Source organism: Lineus longissimus, chromosome 2 (assembly GCF_910592395.1).
Source record: "Lineus longissimus chromosome 2, tnLinLong1.2, whole genome shotgun sequence".
In the NCBI taxonomy this organism is placed as follows: Eukaryota; Metazoa; Nemertea; class Pilidiophora; order Heteronemertea; family Lineidae; genus Lineus; species Lineus longissimus.
Genome location: NC_088309.1, coordinates 3,809,517 through 3,831,781, shown reverse-complemented (window position 1 = coordinate 3,831,781; position 22,265 = coordinate 3,809,517). Strand labels below are relative to the sequence as shown.

Sequence of the window (22,265 nt, the reverse complement as noted above, 5' to 3'; positions counted from 1 at the left end):
TACTACGGGTTTAAAACCTGGCCTGATCTTGCACCCTCTACTCTAAGGTTCAAAACCCGGTCTGATCTAGCACCATCTGCTCTAAGACTATCTTGCATATTTCACTAACTTAACCATTCCATTGTTTGCAGGACCCAGGAGTTAAAACTAATGCTGGGTGACCCAAAGAGTAAAGAGGACTATATGGGTTACCTGGTGGTGCAGTGCACCCTCTCGCCCAAGTCACAAGACGAGAAAGAACAGGTCAGTCTGGCATGCTTATTTCATGAATCAATTATGCAGATTGGTGACTAGAACTTAAAGACCTACACCGTTCATCCCTAAAAATTTGAAATTTTGAAAAATTTTCAAAGTTAACAAAATTTTGGGACTGATGATGTTTCTTCATTTTGAGCTGAAAAAAAAATCAAGTCAAAAAAATATTTGGACTTTGAAATTTTGAGTTTTTTCATAAGTTCAAAAAAAAGGGAATGTTCATTTGATTTCAACTTGTTTGTTGAAAGGAATTCGACTTTATTCAAATGTGTACTGTTGGATCTTCATCATCTAGCCACCAGATGGCCATAGTGTAAAATGCTGTTCGGGCTTCTTTTTACGTGGAGTTCAGTGGCTGCTTTTCAATCTGGTATGAGGGGAGCTAGCTGGACAAGATTTTCGTGGCAGTCGGAATATTATACTGAGCACTTGTTTCAAGTATAGATGGCAGTATCAGTATCAAATGAAACATTGTCACTTTAGAGATAGTGGGGATTTACTGATGGACCGAACTCTAAATTAATGCAGAAAGTTTCGAGTAGTCTCCTCATTGAGGTTTGAAACAAAGAGAGTTACCATGGTCCATGCCACCATCAACTGTAGGAAGAAAATGTACATGACGTAATTATCCCTTATGTCAACATTATCATAGTGTCTTGAATCAATTTGTCGTCAATTATTCACTTCATTTCTAGCATCACAGGCACAGTGTGTTATTAGATCCCGTAAGGACATTAAAAGATTCTGCATGAATTAAGTTTTCATGGCTGAAGATCGCCAAGAAAGTTCATTGAAACAAGTGCATTTTCGATAATGAGCTGTGCATGGTGCTATCTTCCTTGCAATGTTGTAAATGGCTTTCTTGCTGATGCTAATTGCATCATGCTGCGTCTACAGTGACACAAAGAAATGAATATGGCATGCTATTCTCATGACGTATGTCACATTATTCTTATGACTTATGTCATGTTATCCTAATGACTTGTGCTATGTAATGATTTATGTCATGTTTTCTTATGACCTTGTGTTGTTATTATAATGACTTTCATACTGTTTTCTAACAGCTTATGTCTTGTTCTTCTGATGACCTACATGTCTTGTCATTTTATGACCCATGCCATGATTTTACCCCAGCTATTCTAATGACCTATGTCATGTTATCCTTATGACTATATCATGTTTTCTAACAGCTTATGTCTTGTTCTTCTAATGACCCATGTCATATCATCCTTATGACCCACGCCTTCATTTCACCCAAGCTATTCTAATGGCCTTTGTCACTTTATTCTAATGACTTATGTCATTACAGTTACACACAAAGCCTGGAAATGTAAGTCCCTTCCAATCCTATGACCATATCTTTTTAAAACCACATGTTGTTTTTAAATCATATCTGAGCAGTTAACTGAATAACATCTTTCAAAAATTACTTATGATGCACTGATTAGTGGTTGCATGGGGCAAGCTTATGTCGATAAATTTACAATGTTGTAGGGTCAGTGGTCAGTTAGCTCGCCAGCATTGGATTTCTCATAATTCACCAAATTTCCTTCAAAAAGACTTAACCATATTCATTGACTGCTGAAGGTGACTCGTCCCTTTCAACTTGGTTGTCTGATGTCTCCCTCAGTCTGTGATTGATGCCTCACCAAACTCTTTCAAGGTGGTTTACTACTGCATGTTGATATCTATTTCAGGGTAAGTCCTGCTCATCTGTTCCATGAACTTGCATGTTTCTTGTCATATTTTGATTTTCACCCTCCAATTTTATAACTTTCTCCTCTATCATGTTTTCTATCAAAGATGTAATGTTATATAGTTCTGAGTGTTTCATGCTATCAAAATCTGCTTACAACTCTCAGGGTCTAATTGTAACTTTATTTTCTTGGGAGAGATGATCTGCGTTCTCCTGTGTTACAGGTCGAGACCTGGCATTGATTATTGAAAACTCTATCAGCGGACCCCTCCCGGGTTTCCTTTGGTCATTTTCCCTAACTAAGGCATATTTTCTTATTAACTTAACCTATATGTAACCACTGATTGCTTGCGGCATGGTCGTGGAATTGACTCTCAACGCTGGCGAAATAGGCAACGTGGATGTTCTTCAGCGTTTGCTCTGCGCCTATTCTCCATGGAGTATTCCTCCAAGGTAAGATGAGCATTTTCATCTGCCACTACGGTTTGGAACCAATTGGGTTTATTGGCATAGTCTCTCCACCTTCAGCCAGTGTGAATGGGATGTCAAGGCGCCATTGTTGAAAATTCTTCCTTCTAGACTGTTTTATTCATCCATTGTACTGCTCTATTTGTCTTGATTAGTGGTAGTCAACTCTGTTTCCTCTGGCCAGTTCTCCCAATCAGGGCATGTTTCTATATTAACTTAACCTAACCAATCGTTGCTTGCAGCGTGGTCGTGGAATGAATACGCGACGCTAGAAAATATCGGCAGTGAGGATGTGATAGCTAGTACTTACACACCGTTGAATGGTGTGTGCACCTAAATTAGAGGTGCTGAAATTTGGCCCTGATCCTGATGGATTTTCTAGATCTTACAATGGTCAAATATGCTCCCAAACTCCCATGCCCAAATTAAGGAAAGCAGAGTATGTCCCAAATGATGCATTTGAGATGCCTTGTCTTGCTGTGGTCTCATGTCTAGACTAAAGTCACCATTTTCCTGAAGTCGTTTCCAGTTACAGACATAGTTATTCATCTAATAAACATTTCTATTAGCCATTGATTAGTTGCAGCCTAACACTGCTTCCACACACAATTTCTCTCAATCAAGGTTTGTTTCATTATTGACATAATCAACCCAACGCTTGGTTGTTGGGTGGTGGTTATTGGGAAATAAATCATTGTATAAACTTGAAAATGTAGATTCGTATTTTCATCTACACTTATCATCGCTGCTCTATATAACACTTTCCATTGACCAGAGTCAGTCCCAAAGCACTTTAGATCCTATTATGCATATGGTCTCCACAGAGGCTCTCAGGAGTCCCAAGTGGCTGCCATCATTTGAGCGCTAACCTGAGCTTGACCTCTGAAGGACAAAGGGATGACCGGACCAGGGGTTGAGCCCTGGACCCAACAGATAGAGAGTGTTTCATCCTTGTCAAATTCTTCCCATCAGCGACGCAATTCTTCTTTACCAACATGCCCACCTTCTTAACAATTCCAGTTCCTTGTGGATGTGGTCTACAATTTTGTGTTAGTTTGACATTGATATCATCCTCGTGACAGCCTAACACCCTCCACAAGATTATTCTGATTTTTATTGGCCTGAGCCTATCATCTTTAAATCGATACCTGCCCTGTTAATCCTCACAGATCGATGCCTCACAGAATCTTCTCCGTGACCTGATGAAAAAATCAATGTCAGATATTCAGATGTAATTTCAAACTTGACGTTGATGATAGAAGTGTTTATTCAACTCTATAGAATCTAACACAATTGAAGGTAGAGTTGCACAGGGGATGGTTAGATGAGCCATACTCCAATATGGGATATGCGGCACCTAGAAAATAGAGTGTTCCACTTTTAAGGGTGTATTGATGCTGCTATTTAGTAGTCCAAGACAAGTGCCATTGACTGATTGAGGTGGCCAACTCTTGATACAAGGGATTGAGGGAAATAGGAAATGCAGACAATCCCCCTCCCCCCATCTATCCTGCAATCAGACCGAGCGTCACTGAAAAAACTTCTTCCTTTCATTTCAAAGCTTCAGTAATTGCCCAATCTCCATGCTAGCAATGCAAGGTAGACAGCGCTATCACTATCCTTCATCATATCAACCTCGATCCTGGCAGAGCCAACAGGTGCCACAATTTACAATTGGTCTTCACTCTGAAATCTATACCCGGTAGCCTAGCAACATTTTATATATACGGAGGCAGCGTTGAGGGGTTTTTTGACAAGGGAACATTCAGGACTGCCTGATTGGTGTTGTCCATGTCAAGGTAGGTGACACAGAGAGATTTCCATCCTCTTTATTTGTGTAATCATCTTCCGCTGTATCTGCCTCATTATGGTCATGCTAGTTTAGGTTCAGCAAGCAGTTTAGCATCAGCCATGTTTGTTGTTGCTTCTTAATGATCGCTTAGAAACTGGGCAGCTTGACTGTGTTTACTGATGCTGGACTGCTTATTCATTTCTTTGCTACTGGAAAGAAAGTGAAGCAGTGTTTAGCAGTTTATTTGTTATCATGGGAGAATGTCATAGAAGCAGCACTTGTAATCAGTCAAGCGTGGCTAACTAGCCTGAAGCTAGTCTTAGCTGATGGCTCCTAGCTGCAATCTATCAAATTTTTTAGCCTGTTTGCTAAAATAGATTGGTTGTTCATGGAAAAGTTACTCTGTGTAGGGTCAGTTTTAATGGCACAGTGTATCAGCATGGGTGCATGATGCAAAAAGTTAAAGGCATGAAACTATAGCACTTTACACTATAGCAAATTATCGCACTGCCACAGTAGTTCTTTGTGACAGTCATGACCATGGCCACAGCCAGCAGATGGCATGATCCCCAGAGGATGAGGTTGCGATCACCTGCTGAGTAAATCGATTAAAAGCCACAATTAGGAAATCGTCCCTGGTGAATTTCCGATTGATTGCTTGGGAAGATACCATATGAAACTAAAGTGTCGGGGTTATTCTTGCAATGAATTATCTGTTATTGTGTCTTCAGGAGGATGTTCACTTTGCAGGCTGTGCTATTGTGAATACTAATGGATGTCTGCAATCTGGGAGGCAAGTTGCAGTGTCACCACTAGCAACGATTTAAAAAATATATAAAAGGAAGGCTATACTGTGTTGGTGTCTCCATTCTCCTAGACTGAAATGTTTATTGAGTACTATTGGATTATAGATAGCTGCGTTTAGTATGGCTAATTGAAGAGTCTCCGCTAGCAACTATCAAAGGCAAATATAGCAACTAGCAAAGGCAGAAAATATAGGCAGGAATGAGGGCCTGAATATGTTGGATGTACAGTAAGATGGTTTAGACCCCTATCTGCGCTTAATATGACCTACCCGGCTCATGTCTATAGTCTCCGTTTAAGACAGAGTAAAGGGTGTGGTGTGTGGGTTTGTTACACCTGTTCATAATAGCTTTCTCAATCCGCTAATGGACTGCTGCTGGGCTACTATGTGGAGGGCTCAATTAGTAGTTGTCATCTGCATTAGCCATTGGCTAATTGCACAGCGACTCTTCAAGCTAAAATGAAGGCTTTAGTGTATTTGTTTTCTCCTTTGCCTTGCTTCTCTCAGTCTATAACTATTGGAGTGTCTGAAATGTGTCTGTAACAGAGAACAAGTGTCTGAAAGCTGTTCTCATGTGGTGTAGACAGTGTTCGTTCCTGCTGATTGAGCTCACCAAGAAGAAGCTGCGCAGTACCAATCATTTCTAGAAAGACAAAGAAATCGGAAATGATACTGTAGTCCGATCTGCAAGCCTAATTCCCATGCTTCCAACCAATATACCTGAACTGTGATTGAATCAGTTTTGTAGTTCCAGCTCTCTGACCTTTCACTCTCCTCTTCTTCTAAGGTAATCAACTTGCCTTGGGTAAAGCAAATCTCACGCTGATCTAGCTATTCCTGTAGTCAGCTTCAAAACAATTTTTTTCGATTCTTGTATGTCTGGATTATGTAGGAGTCTCGTGTCTTTCATTCTCACTAATCTTTGTGACGAACAAATTAACGTAAAAATGGGAAACTATGACACGTTCATGAGAATCGCCAGGTTTAGTTCTCAGTTTGTCCGGTCCTTTAAACTTTCTTCTCTCATCCCGAGGAAAGATGATTATCTTTTTCATGACAAGAAGTCACTCTGTACAGTCATTACTTCCAAATCATAGCAATAAGATGAGATTTCCAGCTGGGTTCAGGTGGACTGAAGTCAAAAGTCAAGCTGGTATGATTTGATCAACTTGGCAAGCAAACCTGGCAATCATTTACTTGCAGTAGCAGGATGACACATGGCAAGATCATATGGCACAAGGCTACTATTTTGCCAGGCGTACATCCTACCCCCCCCCCATCCTACTCTATCTCACGTTGACTTTGTCATCAATCCAGGCAACATGCAACCAAAGAAATGAACATAATAGACTCTTTAAAAAAATCATTATCACCAGTTCAATACAAAAACTATTAATGAGTTTGACTTGGTGATCAAACATTCTTTCATCCCGTGTTTTATCAATACATCGATTGGCCTCGCCACAATCTTACCATTCAATCATAATTTCTAGCAAGTCTGGTGGTAGTGCACAGGTTCATTAGTTGGTCGATAATTTGCTGATTTATCTAAGGGTATTTGAACATAATGTAATTGCGCACAATTTTGTTATTAGCCGTGGCGTAACATTGCTGGACATTACTACGGGATGACACACGGTTCATATACAGCTTTTGTTTCTGTAGTCTGCAAGGCTTCAGTGTAGCACAAAATTGGTCGAATATTTGCATAGCAAGTTAGCACTCTTCCAGGATTAAGCTTATACTTTCCTGTTGTGCGTAGGCCTTGCTCAATGTTTTGGAACAAGTCTTCCGTTTGAACACAAGGTTTCTCGATTCGAAGGCTAAAGCAAAAGAGGATATACTTTTCATACAATGATTCCTGGCTAATGATTTCTCCGTGTTTGGGCGAAGGGTGATTTTCCATGTGGATTGAACCACAATAACACTAAATCTTTCTCAGGGTCAGACGTTCCTTACACATCTTCAGGCACAGTCAATAAGGACATTGGTGTATCTTCTCAGTCAGCCAGGATTTTTGACAACAGAACAGTGTCAAGTGTATCTTTTCGCTGTGATTCATATTTTCAAATCTTCAGCCAAGGATACATCACAATGCTATTGTGATGATCTTATCCAGGTGTTAATCAGTTTTTGTCAAATTTAGGAAGACATAGACGGGTGAAACTTCATGCTGTATCCTCGATTTATGCACTTCGGGGGATTTCACATCTGTTCGCGCACCAGCTTCTGTGGACAAATGTTCTGACCAATCATTTGTGATGCTCTTGGTCATGTTTTTGTACAGTATTGATTTGATGCAACATTGTTGAGCACTAGATTGTTTACATGAGACACATATGTATGTGTTTGTAATAGAATTGTGACAATTTCAATCAGTTCTGTCGAACGAGGATAGAATGGTATGACAATAGTGACTATTGCGTGTAGGATGGATTCTGCGTTCATGAGGGAGTTTTGCTTTAGGGGAAAGTTGTTCAACCAATAAAACGATTTGTCTTTGTTGATCAAGTTGGAGATTTTGAAATGACGATGATGTTTCTGTACATAGTTCATTCCTGGATGCTCTATTGATTACACAATTGATTTTCTCGGATAAACATCTTCCGAATGATGCTGGACTGTCAACATTATTGCGTAGATGGTTGCAGTAATTGAATGAGATGATCATTGCAGAGCATTTGGAGCTTGTGTAGGAGATCGTGAATAGAAACATGTCGAAGATATTTAAGAAACAGTGGCTGCGTAGATCAATTCGAGGATCAAAGACTGTAAAGAAGGATGAATTCGCGTCAGATTTGTTGGATATGTCTTTTGATGAGTCTGACCGTATGTCTCGTCGGAATGGATTCTCATTTGAATTTGACGGACCGATCTCTGACTCCGATTTGATTCTCGCATGTGACTCAGATACTGAGGAATGCGTAGAGGCAGGGGCCATTACATCAGGTTCTGCCACAAACTCTGAGAATTCTGTAACTTTGCGGCGACGTGGAGTCTTAACAAAAACATCCGACTTGGAAACTACAGAACTAGAATCGGCAAAGTTACGGAGGTTGTCCCAACAGCTCATTTTGGTGCCTGCTCCAAGCAGGTTGTCCGCCCGTTCAGTTACTGTGCAAAGACCTTCTAGTGGGGCTGGTTGCTCTTCAGACACTGAATTTTCTCCGAGAATGTTGCGGAGAAATGGTTTGGTTTCTCAGGATGATAGTTTGGCTGTGAATCGCAACAGGTTGGAGAAATTGTCTCGTAAGCATGGCTTTAAAGTGGAGAAATTGGACTCGCCGGTAAGTTGTCTCTGTCTTCTAGACTTGAAAACTTGGTGAAACTCTTCATACTCGTGCTGATCCCCATAATTCTTGTCTCGTTGCAGTTTTTCCAACGCAGTATGAAGCTGTCCGAGCAAGCCAAGCGTCTGAAGAGCCAGATATGGAGTAGCGTCGTCACGATCGTCCTGGTGGAAGGTTACAATCTTCTGCCAATGGACGACAATGGGTTAAGTGACCCTTTCGTCAAATTCAAACTCGGTGGAGAAAAATATAAGAGCAAGGTAGGCATATATTCTATTGATGTGAGACGAGGTACAAGTTCAAAGAAAATAGAAAACTAAGGTGAACCAGCCTTCACTTACAATATTCTTTTGAACTTATTACAAAGTATGTTAGGCTTGTTGAGAAAATGTTGCAAATGTTCTTCTTTTGTACCCCATGAAGCAAAACTAACCTTGCATTATCAAGAGCAACTTCGCCTTTAATAAAATATCCTTCTTTCAGAATGCAGCAGTGAAAGTATGAACACAATATTTATTCTTATAGGGATAGGTTTCATTTTCAGAATACAAAGGGTGTAGAATTTGGTCAAGTCTCTTGGTTCATGTGTTGATTAGTTAAACCTGCCAATTAAAAATACTTCATTTTTCACTAGCATTCTATGATAGCCGTTCTTTCAATTTGTAGATTGCTTATCGCCCCTTTCAAAAAACCTTTAAAAACTTTGTTCCTTTAATTCTTCTTTATAACTGTTCTCAATATCTATGGTCCCTAGCTTTTCGCCTATAAATCCCATCACTGCTTCAAGGAGCTTCATCAACATCCTAATGGGACAGAAGGTTATCCGTTATATAGTAGATCAACTTCGCCATCAGAACATCAAGTGTTCAGATCAAACCCTTGAGTGACTGGTCATCTTGCACATTTTTCCCCTGCAGCTTTTGTTTCCATCATGAATTCTGAAAGAAAAAAAGAGAAAGAAGCCAAATCAAATGACAACCTGAATAACTCACCTTAAACCAAGTTAGCGTAATTGATGTTTTGAGCAAAACAGCAATAATGTGATTAACATTGATTTCAGTGGAAGCCAAAGACATTACATCCTAAGTGGCGCGAACAGTTTGATTTGTACATGTATGACGAACAGACAAGCCAGCTGGAACTAACTGTGATGGACTATGACATTGGGGGCAAAAATGACCTCATGGGCAGGTAGGACTCACTCTCTTGAGAGTTGACCATTGGCAACACGATTTTGGTGGGAACTTAAATAGTGGTGCCTATACGTACATTATTTTCATGTAATACCGCACAAAATTCTAATGACAGCAGTCATTATTAGTTGGCCAAGATAGATATCATGTCAGCACTGGGATGCATCAGAAAATGTGCGCAATCAGCTGTTTGTGTACACTTTTGGATGTACCCTACAGTACCCGTACAATACAAACTTCTTAAAGATACATTTACTTCTTAAACAAGCAAAATCTTGAAATCGAAATTGCATGGGATCAGGTGAAATAAACTCTTGCTTTCAACCTCCGCAGTTCATTATCTGAGCAAAAAACATTATTTTACTCTTGTGAGTATTTCTCTAAGCTGGCTTTTAAAACTTCGCTGAACCTGTTTGGTTGCCATGGAGCCGCTTTGAAATTTATCAAGATAGGAAATGTACTTGGGTATAAAAGGTGCCACACAATCCAAAGATTTAAATATTTTATTTGGGAGATGGCGTGTGTACAGCACACGGGTTCAAGCCTTTCATAAGGTTTATTTCATTGAAGTGTTTCTTGCTCCTGCAGCTCTCTGTGCAACAAGAGATGCTGATCAATGAGCAGTTATCAGTACTTTTCATTATCAGTGATGTTCAGCTGGAAACAGATAAAATTACATAAAGATGGTGATGGTGATGGTGATGAGTTATTTTTTTTGATCATACACCATTGCCTATAGATTCAAGTATTTGATTTACAGTGGAACCTCCCTTAGTGGAGACCTCTCTATTAAGGACAACCTTTCTAAAGACACTAGCTTTAGTCCCGAGTTGGTTGTTCCGGTTCATGTTGAACTCTCAAATCAGGTTCTACTGTTCTTAGCAAACCAGGTCTAATCAAGCACTTGCTCGTAAGGAAATGAAACTTGATTGGACAATCATCATGTCTTCCAGGGCTGTGATAGACTTAGCTGATTTAGAGCGGGAAGTGACTCATACGATAGAACAACCGCTGGAAGATGGTGCCGGTGTCATCAAACTGCTGCTGACGATAAGTGGGACTCAGGGAAGTGAGACGATATCGGACCTGTCCAATTTCGTCCACAACCCGATGGAGAGGGAGGAGATTGTACGACGTTATGTAAGTCAAGTGAAGACCAAAATTCAGCTGCCAGCGCCTTGGCAGACGAGGGTTTGCACAGATACGCATCGTTGCTGAATGGGAGCGGGGAAACTTAGATTTTCACCCCATCAAATAACAGTCATGTCACCACCAAATGCATCTTCGGACATTGCAATATCATTTAAATCTACCTGACTGGTTTCAAATAGCTGTTTTAAAAAACTAGTTCTGTATACTTAGTGACGCCTATAATGTTTTTTGCTCCAGGGTATTTTGAATTCACTCAAACATTTCAAGGACGTAGGCTGGCTTCAAGTAAAAGGTAACGTCATTTTTATTTATGCCATTTTCCATTAAGAGCTCTCACCTACACCACGTTATCTCTAGTATCAAGTTATCCCAACATCCTGACCGATACTGCAGCAATTGTGCTGATTTTCACTAAGGTATCCATGAAAATCATCTTATTTTGCGTTGATGATGGTTTTGCAAATTGTGGTGGTAGAAGTCGTCCCCAGCTGATTTCCCCAGCATTAATAAGGTTATCAATATTTGGTTGGCTCATGTCATGACTTGCATCGATAATGACCTCTGTACGTTTCTTTCCTCAGTTATCAAAGCTCAGGGGCTTGCCGCAGCAGATCTGAACGGGAAGAGTGATCCGTTCTGTGTCCTCGAGCTGGTCAATGCAAGGTTGCAGACCCAGACAGAATACAAAACACTTTGCCCTGAGTGGGGTAAAATCTTCACATTGTAAGTATTATGACATGACGTCATTAATAGTCGTTCATAAGAACAGCTGATATAAGAGGCCCTTCAGACATTTTTTCCCTTTTAAACATACAGTGGAACCAGGGTGATATGACCACTCATGGGACAGAGGTTGAATGGTCGCGTTAGTGAAGTTGAAAATCTGGATGCAAAATTGATGATGATGTTTCTTCATTTTGAGCAGGAAAAAAAAAGTGAAAAAAATATTTGGACTTAGAAATTTTTCAGAGTTGAATTTTTCCATAAGTTCAACATTTTCATTTAAATTTCTCTTCAGCAATGTGAAGGACATTCATTCCATCCTAGAGGTTTCGGTTTATGATGAAGATAAGGACAAGAAGACAGAATTTCTGGGAAAACTAGCCATTCCATTGCTCAGGGTAAGCTCATCGAACAATGTTGAACAGAACTCCAGGGTAAACCGAAAACGAAACACCATTCGAAAATTCGGCTGATAACAGTAATGTTTGTCCATTCTTGCCAACTTGTTAAGTCTAGAAGGAAAAGTTTGGACATCTGTCTCTGGACTGTCCACAAATCAGATGATAAATAGATGCTGTCTTCACATGCTAGGAAGAAGAGGAGGACAACTGTGATTGCTTCAATTTTCATCGCACTGTGCCAAGAGTTGCTGAGAAATCCATAATCTGGTTGCAATATTTGTTATAAATCAATTTCTTAATGCGGTTTCAGATGAAGAACGGGGAGAGAAAGTGGTACGCTCTCAGAGATAGGAAATTGAATCGCAAAGCGAAAGGGGCCATTATGTTAGAGATGGATTTTATCTACAACCATGTAAGTTCTAGTGCCTCATTTGTATCATTTGGTTTCAGCTCTGTTTCTTTAAGCATTACGTTATTTCCCTCTTCAAAGGAACTTGGTATTTTCTGGTTGGAACGCACCTTGTCAACCCATGCTGTTTGATCAACAAAAGTAACTTTAGGTAAGATTCTCAAAAAATTAGAACAAGGCTCCATCTGTTCTTGCATTTAATCGTTAACCCTTTCCTTACAGTTAAAGGCAGCATGGAGAACAGTGAATCCAAAGGAGGAGAAATATATGCAACCAGAGCCAAAATTCAAAATATCTGTAAGTTCTATTCCTTTTGTTGACCGATGATATTGCTAAAATGATTTAGTTTCTTGTATTCAATTGTAAGATAATGCTTAGTCTCTTACTCAAGTTTGATGTGAACATGTCAGTCAAAAATTCCCAGTACTATTGCTGTCAATCACTGACAGAACTGTTTACATTAGGTCTCTGTGCAGATATGACCCACAGAATCTTGGTGTGTTCATCCCCCTTACTCTGGCCCTGTCCTGCTGTCTACAATTTAAATAGAGGGACAGCAGAGCAGGTTGTAGTGCTCTGGGGTTCAGTTCACTTTCTGCTAAATGCTCAGTCTGCGTTTCATTGACTATTGTAATGACTATTTCAGGTGATGAAACGTAACATAGACCGTGTCTCAAAGATAATAGACAATGCTGTAGAGGGAGGCAAGTTCATATCAAGTTGCTTCAACTGGGACTCAAAACCTCGCAGCATAACGGCATTTATTGTAAGTAGACAATCACTTTAAAAATCTCTCAGAGATCTTATTCCCTCTTTGAAAATGAAGTTTCTTGATGGAAGGGGAGAATTTGTCAGTGTCAGTGGCATTGTGGGATCTAAATCTTAGATGACCCATTAAAGCTTGACCCAATACCACAAAACAAAACATGCGACTTTGCACAAATAAGGGATTTTAAAGACCTCTGTGACACGAGACCTCGCAGACATTTACCTCTGTACGCTCCCTGCTTTATGGAGAGGAGTTTTCAATGTGTGCTTCTTAGTTTAACCCTTCCTTGTTCATTTACAGGTCTATCTTGTGATAACGTGGAACTTCGAGCTGTACATGGCACCGATGACACTACTCATAGTCTTCCTCTTTCAACTGCTTATAGTTTCTGTGATGGGCCGCCTCATGAAGGACAATAAAGATGATGTGAGTACAATGAACTAGTTTGAAAGGTTCCAGCCTCATGGTACCCGTATCATAGATTTTGAAGGGGAAACGACTTTGAAACTGATTACTATTACATTATAATTAGCCCAAAGGCAGGTTTGATACTGTAAACCACCAAATTTTTGCACCTATCTATCTCACACATTTGCAGTAACATTTCGTATATACCAAGAATATTTTACATAATATTCCAATTAAACTAATCAAGAATAAATAAAGACCAATCTTTATTGATTTTTGATACTTCACATTTCCATAAAGCTTTATGCTCTTCATTCTCACCTGCATCTACTCTTCCTTCTTGTTTAAAGTTTTCATTGAGAATGCTCCAGTTTCAAGGAGTAAATTTCGAGGTACATGCTCTTCCTCTTCTTGTCTATCCCAAAACTCTCTGTAGTTACCATGGTTACCCAATTTTGTCTTGTGCTTGTTAACGTCAAGTCAACAGTTATAGTGGTTTACATGGGTTGTCTTTCCCCTTTTGCATGAATTGAATGAATGTCGTTATAGATATGTAATCTGACAATATGAAGGGATATAGTCTTTAAAAGACGTTATATTTCTTTGCATGGTTTAGGTGATATAACATTGTAATTGTGATATTTGGAAAGTAATTTAATGTGAATTATTTGCATGTCAAATACTATAAATGCCAAGTTTCAGCATATTTGCCTGCATATGATTACTGGATTATGGCAGTGCTTGTTTGTCTTTACCTAACCCACAATGTAAATTTGACATTCAAACATACTTGTTCCTGTGTTTTATAACAATTAGGCTAGTTACAACTATTTGTGAATTCAAGAAAAAAAAAGACAACTGTATAATGTTAATTGATCAACAGTTCTCATTACAATGATTACCGGATATTTCGTTTCTGCTATTACATTCTCTCTGTCACAGCTTGCTGCCAACATTTATGATGGCGTAAGTACTGTCTGACATATTTTGTATATACTCAGTTGATCGGGGCATGTTAGCTGTGGTCTAGAAGTAATCTTGCTTGTTCACAGTTCTCCATTTTGGCAAATTAATTCAAACACTCGGTCCCTGTTAGTATCATTTAGCCTAAAAAGCCCCTAAATATGTTTCAGATAGATTATATTATAGGTTTTTGCAAATTGTGCAGGGCAAGCAAGGTTACTTATAACTGGGATGGCTTGTTTGAAGTTGGCTGTAACTAGACTCGTGTGTTAGGTAAAGCGATACAATAACAATAGCCCAAGTACAATTGTAGCCTCTTCAACCAGGAGTACACATCAGTGCTCACAGAGGTTATAATTATACCAGGCGTACACATCAGTGCTCACAGAGGTTATAATTATACCAGGCGTACACATCAGTGCTCACGAGGTTATAATTATACCTGGCTATAATTGTACCACGAAATGGCATTTTCCTATATACTGTTTTTACACTTGATCAAATGCCTTAACTGAGGTAGCATGTGCATTATTGTAAAATGAGACAAGTCTACTATAAGCCATAAAATGTTCATGTCAGGTTAATATGTTGGCAAATTTATTCCTTTTCAATTGTTGGTGACTGACTGATATAATCCTCTATTTTCCTTTTAGTCCAAGAAAAAGGTACGAGTTTTTGGATAGCACAGTCTTGCCAAGTGGTTCCCATCTTCACCCACTCATAAAACATCTCTGGTTTCATATCCATTCTTATGACTTTCCACAACTGACTGGTCAGGAATCATATTTAACCACAAGTTTTTTTGCCTCCTGTACACTTGTCTGGGTTCTTTCATGCACGTGTGGAGAACCAAATCTAAAGTTCAATCGCTTGGTGAGATCCTTTCTTCTCATTTTAGAGGACATTTGAAAAACCAACTTGTTCAGGGGCATGATTTCAGAACAGTCTGTTGTTGACTTGATTGAGGATTCCTTGGGCAAATGACTATCACTAACGTTAATACGAAGTTTTGTATAGAAGGTGGTCAATGGTTGCAGGTTAGTTACAACCAGTACGGGAACCTGCAGCTTTTGTTCGAGGTCATACAACAGCGCTCGTTGTCATGAATAATTGAATTTTCAGGCCCCATAAATTTCTGATCATGTGACAAATCAAGTGTTGCATGAAGTCATCATCAGTTACGTCAGACTTCATAATCAAGGTAATACATGTCTGAAGTCATCCATAATGTCATGTAACACTCAGTTTGTCAGGTGGTTGAAAGTTTATAAGACCAAAAACAGCAATTTTTTGGCACTGCAGTTGTCAGGCATTGAATGAAAGCAGCTCATCCCATATTGGTGTAATGCTTGTGTGCATTTTTCTGATGCATCTAAATCGCTCTCTATTTTCAAATACGGTATTGTATTAAAATCCTGTAGTGATAGCCATCAGTTACTTCTGGGACCTCCCTTGCTCTTTAACAGGTTGGTGTGAACGTGTAACAGTGTGGAGTCTTGTGAGTCCCCTAAGTCCAACTTTCATTTCTCCTCTGTGTCCTATAACCTCATTCTAAATTACTAATAGATAAACTGTCAACAATAACGTGACTTCTCTATGATAATCAAATCTTGCCATATTAACAAATGCAGAATTGCTGGATATAAGTTTATCATGAGTGAAACACCACACTAACATTTCATCTTACCCATAGATACCATAGATCATCAGTGCTTTTTAACTTAAAATTTCTTCATTCTGTAAGAATTGATGGTGACTGGTAAAAAGAGCATTGTATACCGGTACATAAGGGATTGGATTTTCAGTTGCTTTGGCCCTCAACGAAATACCTGATTGACAGAATGTCCAAACCTGATCAATTGGGTTGCCCATTTTTTGAACCCTCTCGGATGGGTGCTTCCATAGTCTACCATCAGGAAGTTCTGAATGGGACTGTATCACCCAAGAATTATCAAATGATATAAGCAAAGTTGCTTTGTGACTTCAGATCAGGTCTTTTCGATCAAGTCAGAGTATACTGAGAGGTATCTTAAATCATTGGAAGTATAGTAGCTAGGGCAGTCAAGATTCAGCACTGGAGTCAGCCTTGGTGCTTGTGTTGGCTAAACTCCCAGAGGCAGCATTAACAAGGCTTTCTTGAATCTTGTTGTACTTACCACCAAATCTTGGCAGAACCATTGTCGGTGTCTATACCTTATTTGATAATTTGATTCAAAGATTTTTCACTAAGAGTAGATTCCCTGATTACAATTCTTTATTGTGCCTGGTAGAAGAGCCATTTATTTCACGTTTGCTTTGTGTTTCATCTCATGTTATGTTATATTTTTCAGTTTCAGATTTTGCCCTTAGCCGAATCTAGCCCAGTTTCTTTCATCAAATTGTTACACTTTTCAGAGAGAAATAGACAGGAAAATAAAAGAGCTCCAAAAGCTTAGGGTATTGTCTTGTTTTCAACCTACTTTGAATAACCATGGTAACAATTTGCTCATAACAAACACAATCAAGGGTACTATTTATGATGGTGTTTATCACAACCCTGCACAACAGAGTTTGAACAGACTGGAAATGGTGGTGTTTTGGGTGCTGGGATTCGGTAAAAAGGATAAGTTGTCAAAATGATTGAGAGAGTGGATTTAAGCAATGGAAAAGAATTTTCTTACTGAAATCAAAATCTACCATTTCGCTTGGCATGGGCTGTTTGTTTTCTATAATTTGATTGGTGTGTGGTTGTACTGTTATAAGCTGGAAATGTTTGGGTTTGGATTCTTTACATAAGAGAACTGGAACAACACTCTTCTCCCTGACTAAACAATATAACAATAACAATATCCATAATTACTAACTGGTGATTTTCTGATCATTGGGTGAAATGAATCTTCAACTTACAACCGATGAAGAATAACCTGTTATCAAAGATCGAGCCTGTTAACTTTCTGCTACGTTCTTGTTACCTCGTTGCCACCAATATTTGTTCAAAGGTATTTTGATAGAATATTTTTTTGTTGCAAGAACATTCACCTTCAGCATTGGCCATCCAGAAAGAAGACAAACCGTCAGTTGAAAGTTATAGGCTATACTGGTCTTCTCATCAACCATCTGTTGAAAAGATCAGGCACCCAGCTGCATCCACGTTCCTTTAGAGTTTTCAATCTCTCATTTTTTAAAACCATCTGACCTTGACCCTTGTTATCTTCAGGAGTATTTTGATGAAGAAGATGAAGAAGAAGAAGAGAAAGAGGCAAAGGTAGGTCAAAGGTCAAAGTCAAATCACCTTCTGCTCTGTTGCGAGAAACTAGCTAGGAAACCATTTTGAAAATTGCTTTTGTTGTTGTTATTGTTGTTGTTTATAGTTTCTGTAATGGTATTGTAATAGTCTGCTTGAGAAACAGAACATGTACCGCTGTTGTATTTAAAAGCTTGTTTGTGTGGCACCATTCCCTCTCCCCTAAAGACAAAAAAAGCTTTTGCTTCCCTAAAAATGATTTGTTTACTTCATATAAGCATTGCATGCATGTCCTTGATAGTATTGTATTGTCTTCTGCTTCTAGAAAACACCGGAAAGTAAGGTAAGGTGTCGTCTGCTCAATGCTGTCTTCTCCATCCTGTTTGGGTTTTCTATTTGTGATTCCTGGGTTGGGTTGTTCAAAAACAACATAGTCGTAATAGTCTTGACATGAAACATTTTAATGGGATTTATAGCTGAAAGAGGTAAACGCGCCTTTAAAGGCTAAAAACACTTGGTCAATTCACAAGCGATATATCGTTTTAGATGAAATCTTGTGTACCATCAGCCCATGAAAATGACACAGTATCAGTCTTTGACCCTAATTCCCTCCTTTTGTATGAGCACCTCATGTATAATCCTCTGTATGCTTTTCATTTTGCATGCTCTCTTAAGACTAACAAATCTAGAGACTACATTCTGTTTAAAAATGCAATCTGGTCTGTCTTAAAATCAACAATCATTTTTGCATCAGAGATATTGCTGTGACTAATCGTTCTTTAAATTCTATCAGGATGAGAAGAAAGGCTTCAAGGGAAAGCTCCACCAAGTACAAGAGATCTGTCTCCAGGTGCAAGAAGGCATGGACACTGCGGCCTCCATGGGTGAACGAATCAAAAAGTAAGGCTCTGTTTGATTCATGTCTTGTGCAAAGAAAGTGGCCAGAGAGTAAGGTGTCTTTCCAAAGGTCACAATAGATATGCACTTGTGAGTTACCAGACCTATAATGTTAGGATTAAACACCTTATAAGGTTGTTCACATCCGTAATCCAGCCTCTTCCTTGTTTTCAGCACATTCAACTGGACTGTTCCCTGGTTGTCTGGTCTGGCTGTTGTGGCCCTCTTCATAGCTACGATCATCCTGTATTATGTGCCTGTCCGCTACCTTATAGTGGCATGGGGTAAGTTTAGCATAATCTGTGTCATGTTTTTAAAGACTTAGCACATCCATTAAAACTTTACATTTTTGCAAATAAAGTTCCTTTTGTGCAAGAGATGACCTGCAGATGGCATCTGAAAAAGCAGCAGAGCAACGTTGGGTGTGACTTCTGGTGGAATTCGTTGTGTGTGATGCCTGGTTGAAATTTATCTGATATCACAAGCAACTTGGCTCTGTTGGATCTAATGAAGTTAAGCTTTTCTTTAAAGCTGTCAAATATTCCATATCATTACAGGTATCAACAAATTCACAAAGAAACTACGAGCCCCTAATGCCATTAACAATAATGAACTGCTGGACTTCCTTTCAAGGATACCTTCAGATAAAGAACTTGTAAGTTTCATTTATATTGAATTCTGCAAGATAATTTAAAGGAACAACGGGAAATTCCAAATATGAAAACTGCACCTTTTAATGTCTTTGAAATGGTAAGGGTTGAGGGCATTATTACCTAGCCGTCGGCTGTACCTTCAACAGTAATAGTCTCCACCTGACTAAATAACCCTGATTCAGCGTTTCACCTATTATGTTCCCTCTTTGCAGATGCACTATCGAGAGTTACGTCCAGACCTCAGCAATGTACCCTCAAAGAAGAAGAAACAGAGTTAACCACAGCAACACTGTTTTTGTACATTGCCTGTGTCAAATTGAATATGGTGCTATGAGGATTGCTGAAGTTGGTCCTGATGAATTGCTGAAGTTGGTCCAAGTGATTGCTGAAGTTGGTCCAAGTGAATTGCTGAAGTTGGTCTAAGTAATTGCTGAAGTTGGTCCAAGTGATTGTTAAAGTTAGTCCAAGTGATTTCTAAGTCAAGGTACATTCGAGTGATTGCTGAAGTTGGTCCAAGTGACTAAATGTAAATCTATTGAAACTATTAAAGCAAAAAGAAAGCAACTTCGTATCTTGTGGATTCCTATAGGAATAAGATGCTCCGATGTAGCTGATATATATTTTCTTATGGGGAGTATTACCAGTAGTAATTTCTTTTGACATCAGTGTATGATATGTACTAAATTCTTTTAACATCAGTGTATGATATATACTGTATTATTTTAGTTTTATTGGATGTTTTGTTTTCGATGCTCCATGTTGTGATTTCTTTATTGAGCATCTTGAAATCTGGGTGTTTCACTGTCGTTCTGTCACATTCGACGGAAAATGAAAGCGAGTGAGAATGCTCAACATTTGTTGTAGGATGTACAAGATAACAGGAAGTGATTAATTCCTCTTGTCAATGCAAAGTCCGGAAACGAAAATAGATACCCAATATTGTGATCACTGCTTTTATTTTGAGATGTACTGCTGGCCAGTGCATCAGTTCCTAAACCCAAGACCGTAAGTTATGTACATTTCAGTTGAAATAGCTGTTTTACCGTTAAGCATCATCTCCCTCCCTCAGAGGCTTACTGCTGAAGCATAAGTGAAGGCAAATAAGCATCTACAACAGTGGTGGTGCTCCCTTGTGTCAAAAATTTGAATGTACCAGCTGTTTTAGTGATTCTAGGAAATTTTTGATGTGCCAGCTATCTGTGTTAGACTCCTCAGTAAACTAACTTTGCATGTTTGTCAATGCAAGATGTGTTTTTAAAGCTAAGCTGTCTCTGTTAAAAAAACCATAAACTTAGAAAGTATATGGACTGCCCCTGTCTGAAGACAGATTATGTGATCAACAGTATCTGTGATATGGGTGGGGTCTGTCACTTTAATGTTTCTGGCAGGTCTAACTAACTCTGTGGAACAGGGCTTTTATAGAAACAGTTCAGCTTTAAATAAGAGGAAGTTCTGCATGCTCTTATTTTATTTTATTTTTTCTATTTCAAGAAACTCATCTCTGATGATATACGTGTATTGTGTTGAAATATGAATTTCTGTGTACATATATGTAAAGGTGTAAAATATCATTAGTTTTATACTTTAAGTCGTGTTGAAAATCTCTTGATCTTGGGAAGGTTGTGTGATATCTTTTGTTTCATTTTCTAAATGTTCAGGCTGGGTCTTAAATCTATATTATTAAAGGAACCTCTCTCCACTCTCTTCTGCCAAAACTACTACATGTACTTTCAATACACAAATAGCCCATGTATTAAGATATTCTAGAAATCATGTTGGGATTACCTATAATCATAGAGCTGCACAACAATGGGGTAGCAGACTTTTGGTAACACCCTGTAGATGGTTTTCCTTTTCAAGGCTTGTGTGATTATCGGAACGACAATGCTGTTAGCATTGTCGTCACACATTGTGACACAATGCCACGCAGTGCCAGTGTACAGAGCCAGTAAATGGGGTCACAACAGCGCACCTGAAATAGCCCACACCCTGTATGTATGCATTCCCCATTAACTGTAAAACAGTCCAGGACTCTCACACTCTAGAATTCTTATGCTGAGATGGGTTGATCACATTGTGAATGGTCATTCTATTTACCATTATCAAACTACTCAAGAGCACATGTACCATGACAGTATTTTGATTTTTGATTTCACCAGAGACTTTGTATACACTTGTGGTTGGTTTATTAGCTATTCTCACAGACAAAAGCCGTCTTTCCACATTAGCCTGTCGCAAATATCGCCCATGAACTTGGTATTTCATTCCAAGTTCTCCACAGGCATAAGCCAATTGCACAGCATGACACACTTATGTGGAGATAGGTTTTTACATGGTCCGGATACAACAGGCTCAGCCTTTAGGAGTTCTAACGATTGCTTAAACCAGTTGTGATTTAGAAACTATCAAACCAGTTCTACTTTTTCTACTGATCTCAGTTATTCTTCAAAGATCTTTCAGATTTCTAATGACTGTGCATTGATTATGTTGTTAAATGTGTTGATTTTGAATAACTACAACCAAAGTCATCATTCTGTTCTCTTATGATAATGAGTAGAAAAGGTTCTCAACTCAGATCAGTCATATTCTTGCTACAAGGTCTTCTGCAACCTTGGAAGTTATCTTTATTGATTATGTCTAATGAGTGTGCATCGGAACTTTGGTTGTGTTTGTCTAAAATACCACATTTGTCATCGTTACATGTGAATAGCAATTTAACTTTTTTATCTCTTTTTCTTGTTGATATGTTACTACATTGGAAGGGAAATAAAAATACAAGATTCTAAATCATTGTTATTGGCTTAGTTCATCTAAGAAAACACAGGGGAGATAACAGCAAGGACTGCCTGTTGTTCAGTCCACCATGACTCGATTGTGACATTGTCCTGCCTTGAAATGTACTTCCTGATAGCACAGGGAAAGGACACTCGTGGCACCCGTCTTCGGCCACCGTGTTGCCAACACGGTGTGAGAGATGAGACGGTCACAGCCAGGCCGAATCAGTCCTGGCTGCTCCACCGTGTTGAAAACATAGTGAGAGAGATGAGACAGTCGCAGCCAGGCCGAATCAGTCCTGGCTGCTCCACTGTGTTGACAACAGAGTGAGAGAGATGATACAGTCACAGCCAGGCCGAATCAGCCCTTGCTGCTCCACCGTGTTGCCAAAAC

The 22,265-nt window shown here is 39.1% G+C and overlaps 1 protein-coding gene across 25 annotated transcripts in view; it reads left to right on the top strand.

Annotated features, from left to right (window-relative positions):
* The window catches only part of LOC135502193 (multiple C2 and transmembrane domain-containing protein 1-like), a 55,000-nt gene extending 33,116 nt beyond the window's left edge, over nt 1-21,884 (top strand). For 10 of the 25 annotated variants that reach the window (XM_064794909.1, XM_064794863.1, XM_064794854.1 and 7 more), the window contains 20 exons: nt 132-243; nt 951-980; nt 8,390-8,566; nt 8,790-8,804; nt 9,367-9,497; nt 10,453-10,639; nt 10,889-10,943; nt 11,233-11,374; nt 11,670-11,772; nt 12,086-12,187; nt 12,407-12,481; nt 12,831-12,950; nt 13,254-13,379; nt 13,712-13,753; nt 17,521-17,568; nt 17,873-17,890; nt 18,341-18,447; nt 18,619-18,728; nt 19,002-19,099; nt 19,310-21,884. In XM_064794909.1, coding sequence (XP_064650979.1) covers nt 132-243; nt 951-980; nt 8,390-8,566; nt 8,790-8,804; nt 9,367-9,497; nt 10,453-10,639; nt 10,889-10,943; nt 11,233-11,374; nt 11,670-11,772; nt 12,086-12,187; nt 12,407-12,481; nt 12,831-12,950; nt 13,254-13,379; nt 13,712-13,753; nt 17,521-17,568; nt 17,873-17,890; nt 18,341-18,447; nt 18,619-18,728; nt 19,002-19,099; nt 19,310-19,375 — 1,864 coding nt within the window. In that variant the 3' untranslated portion in view covers nt 19,376-21,884. Of the gene's footprint in view, nt 1-131; nt 244-950; nt 981-1,564; nt 1,586-7,652; nt 8,304-8,389; nt 8,567-8,789; nt 8,805-9,366; nt 9,498-10,452; nt 10,640-10,888; nt 10,944-11,232; nt 11,375-11,669; nt 11,773-12,085; nt 12,188-12,406; nt 12,482-12,830; nt 12,951-13,253; nt 13,380-13,711; nt 13,754-14,303; nt 14,328-14,977; nt 17,569-17,872; nt 17,891-18,340; nt 18,448-18,618; nt 18,729-19,001; nt 19,100-19,309 lie in introns of those variants that run through there. The other 15 variants (XM_064794843.1, XM_064794833.1, XM_064794874.1 and 12 more) reach the window with 15 other exon arrangements.
* The last annotated feature ends 381 nt before the right edge of the window (nt 21,885-22,265 follow it).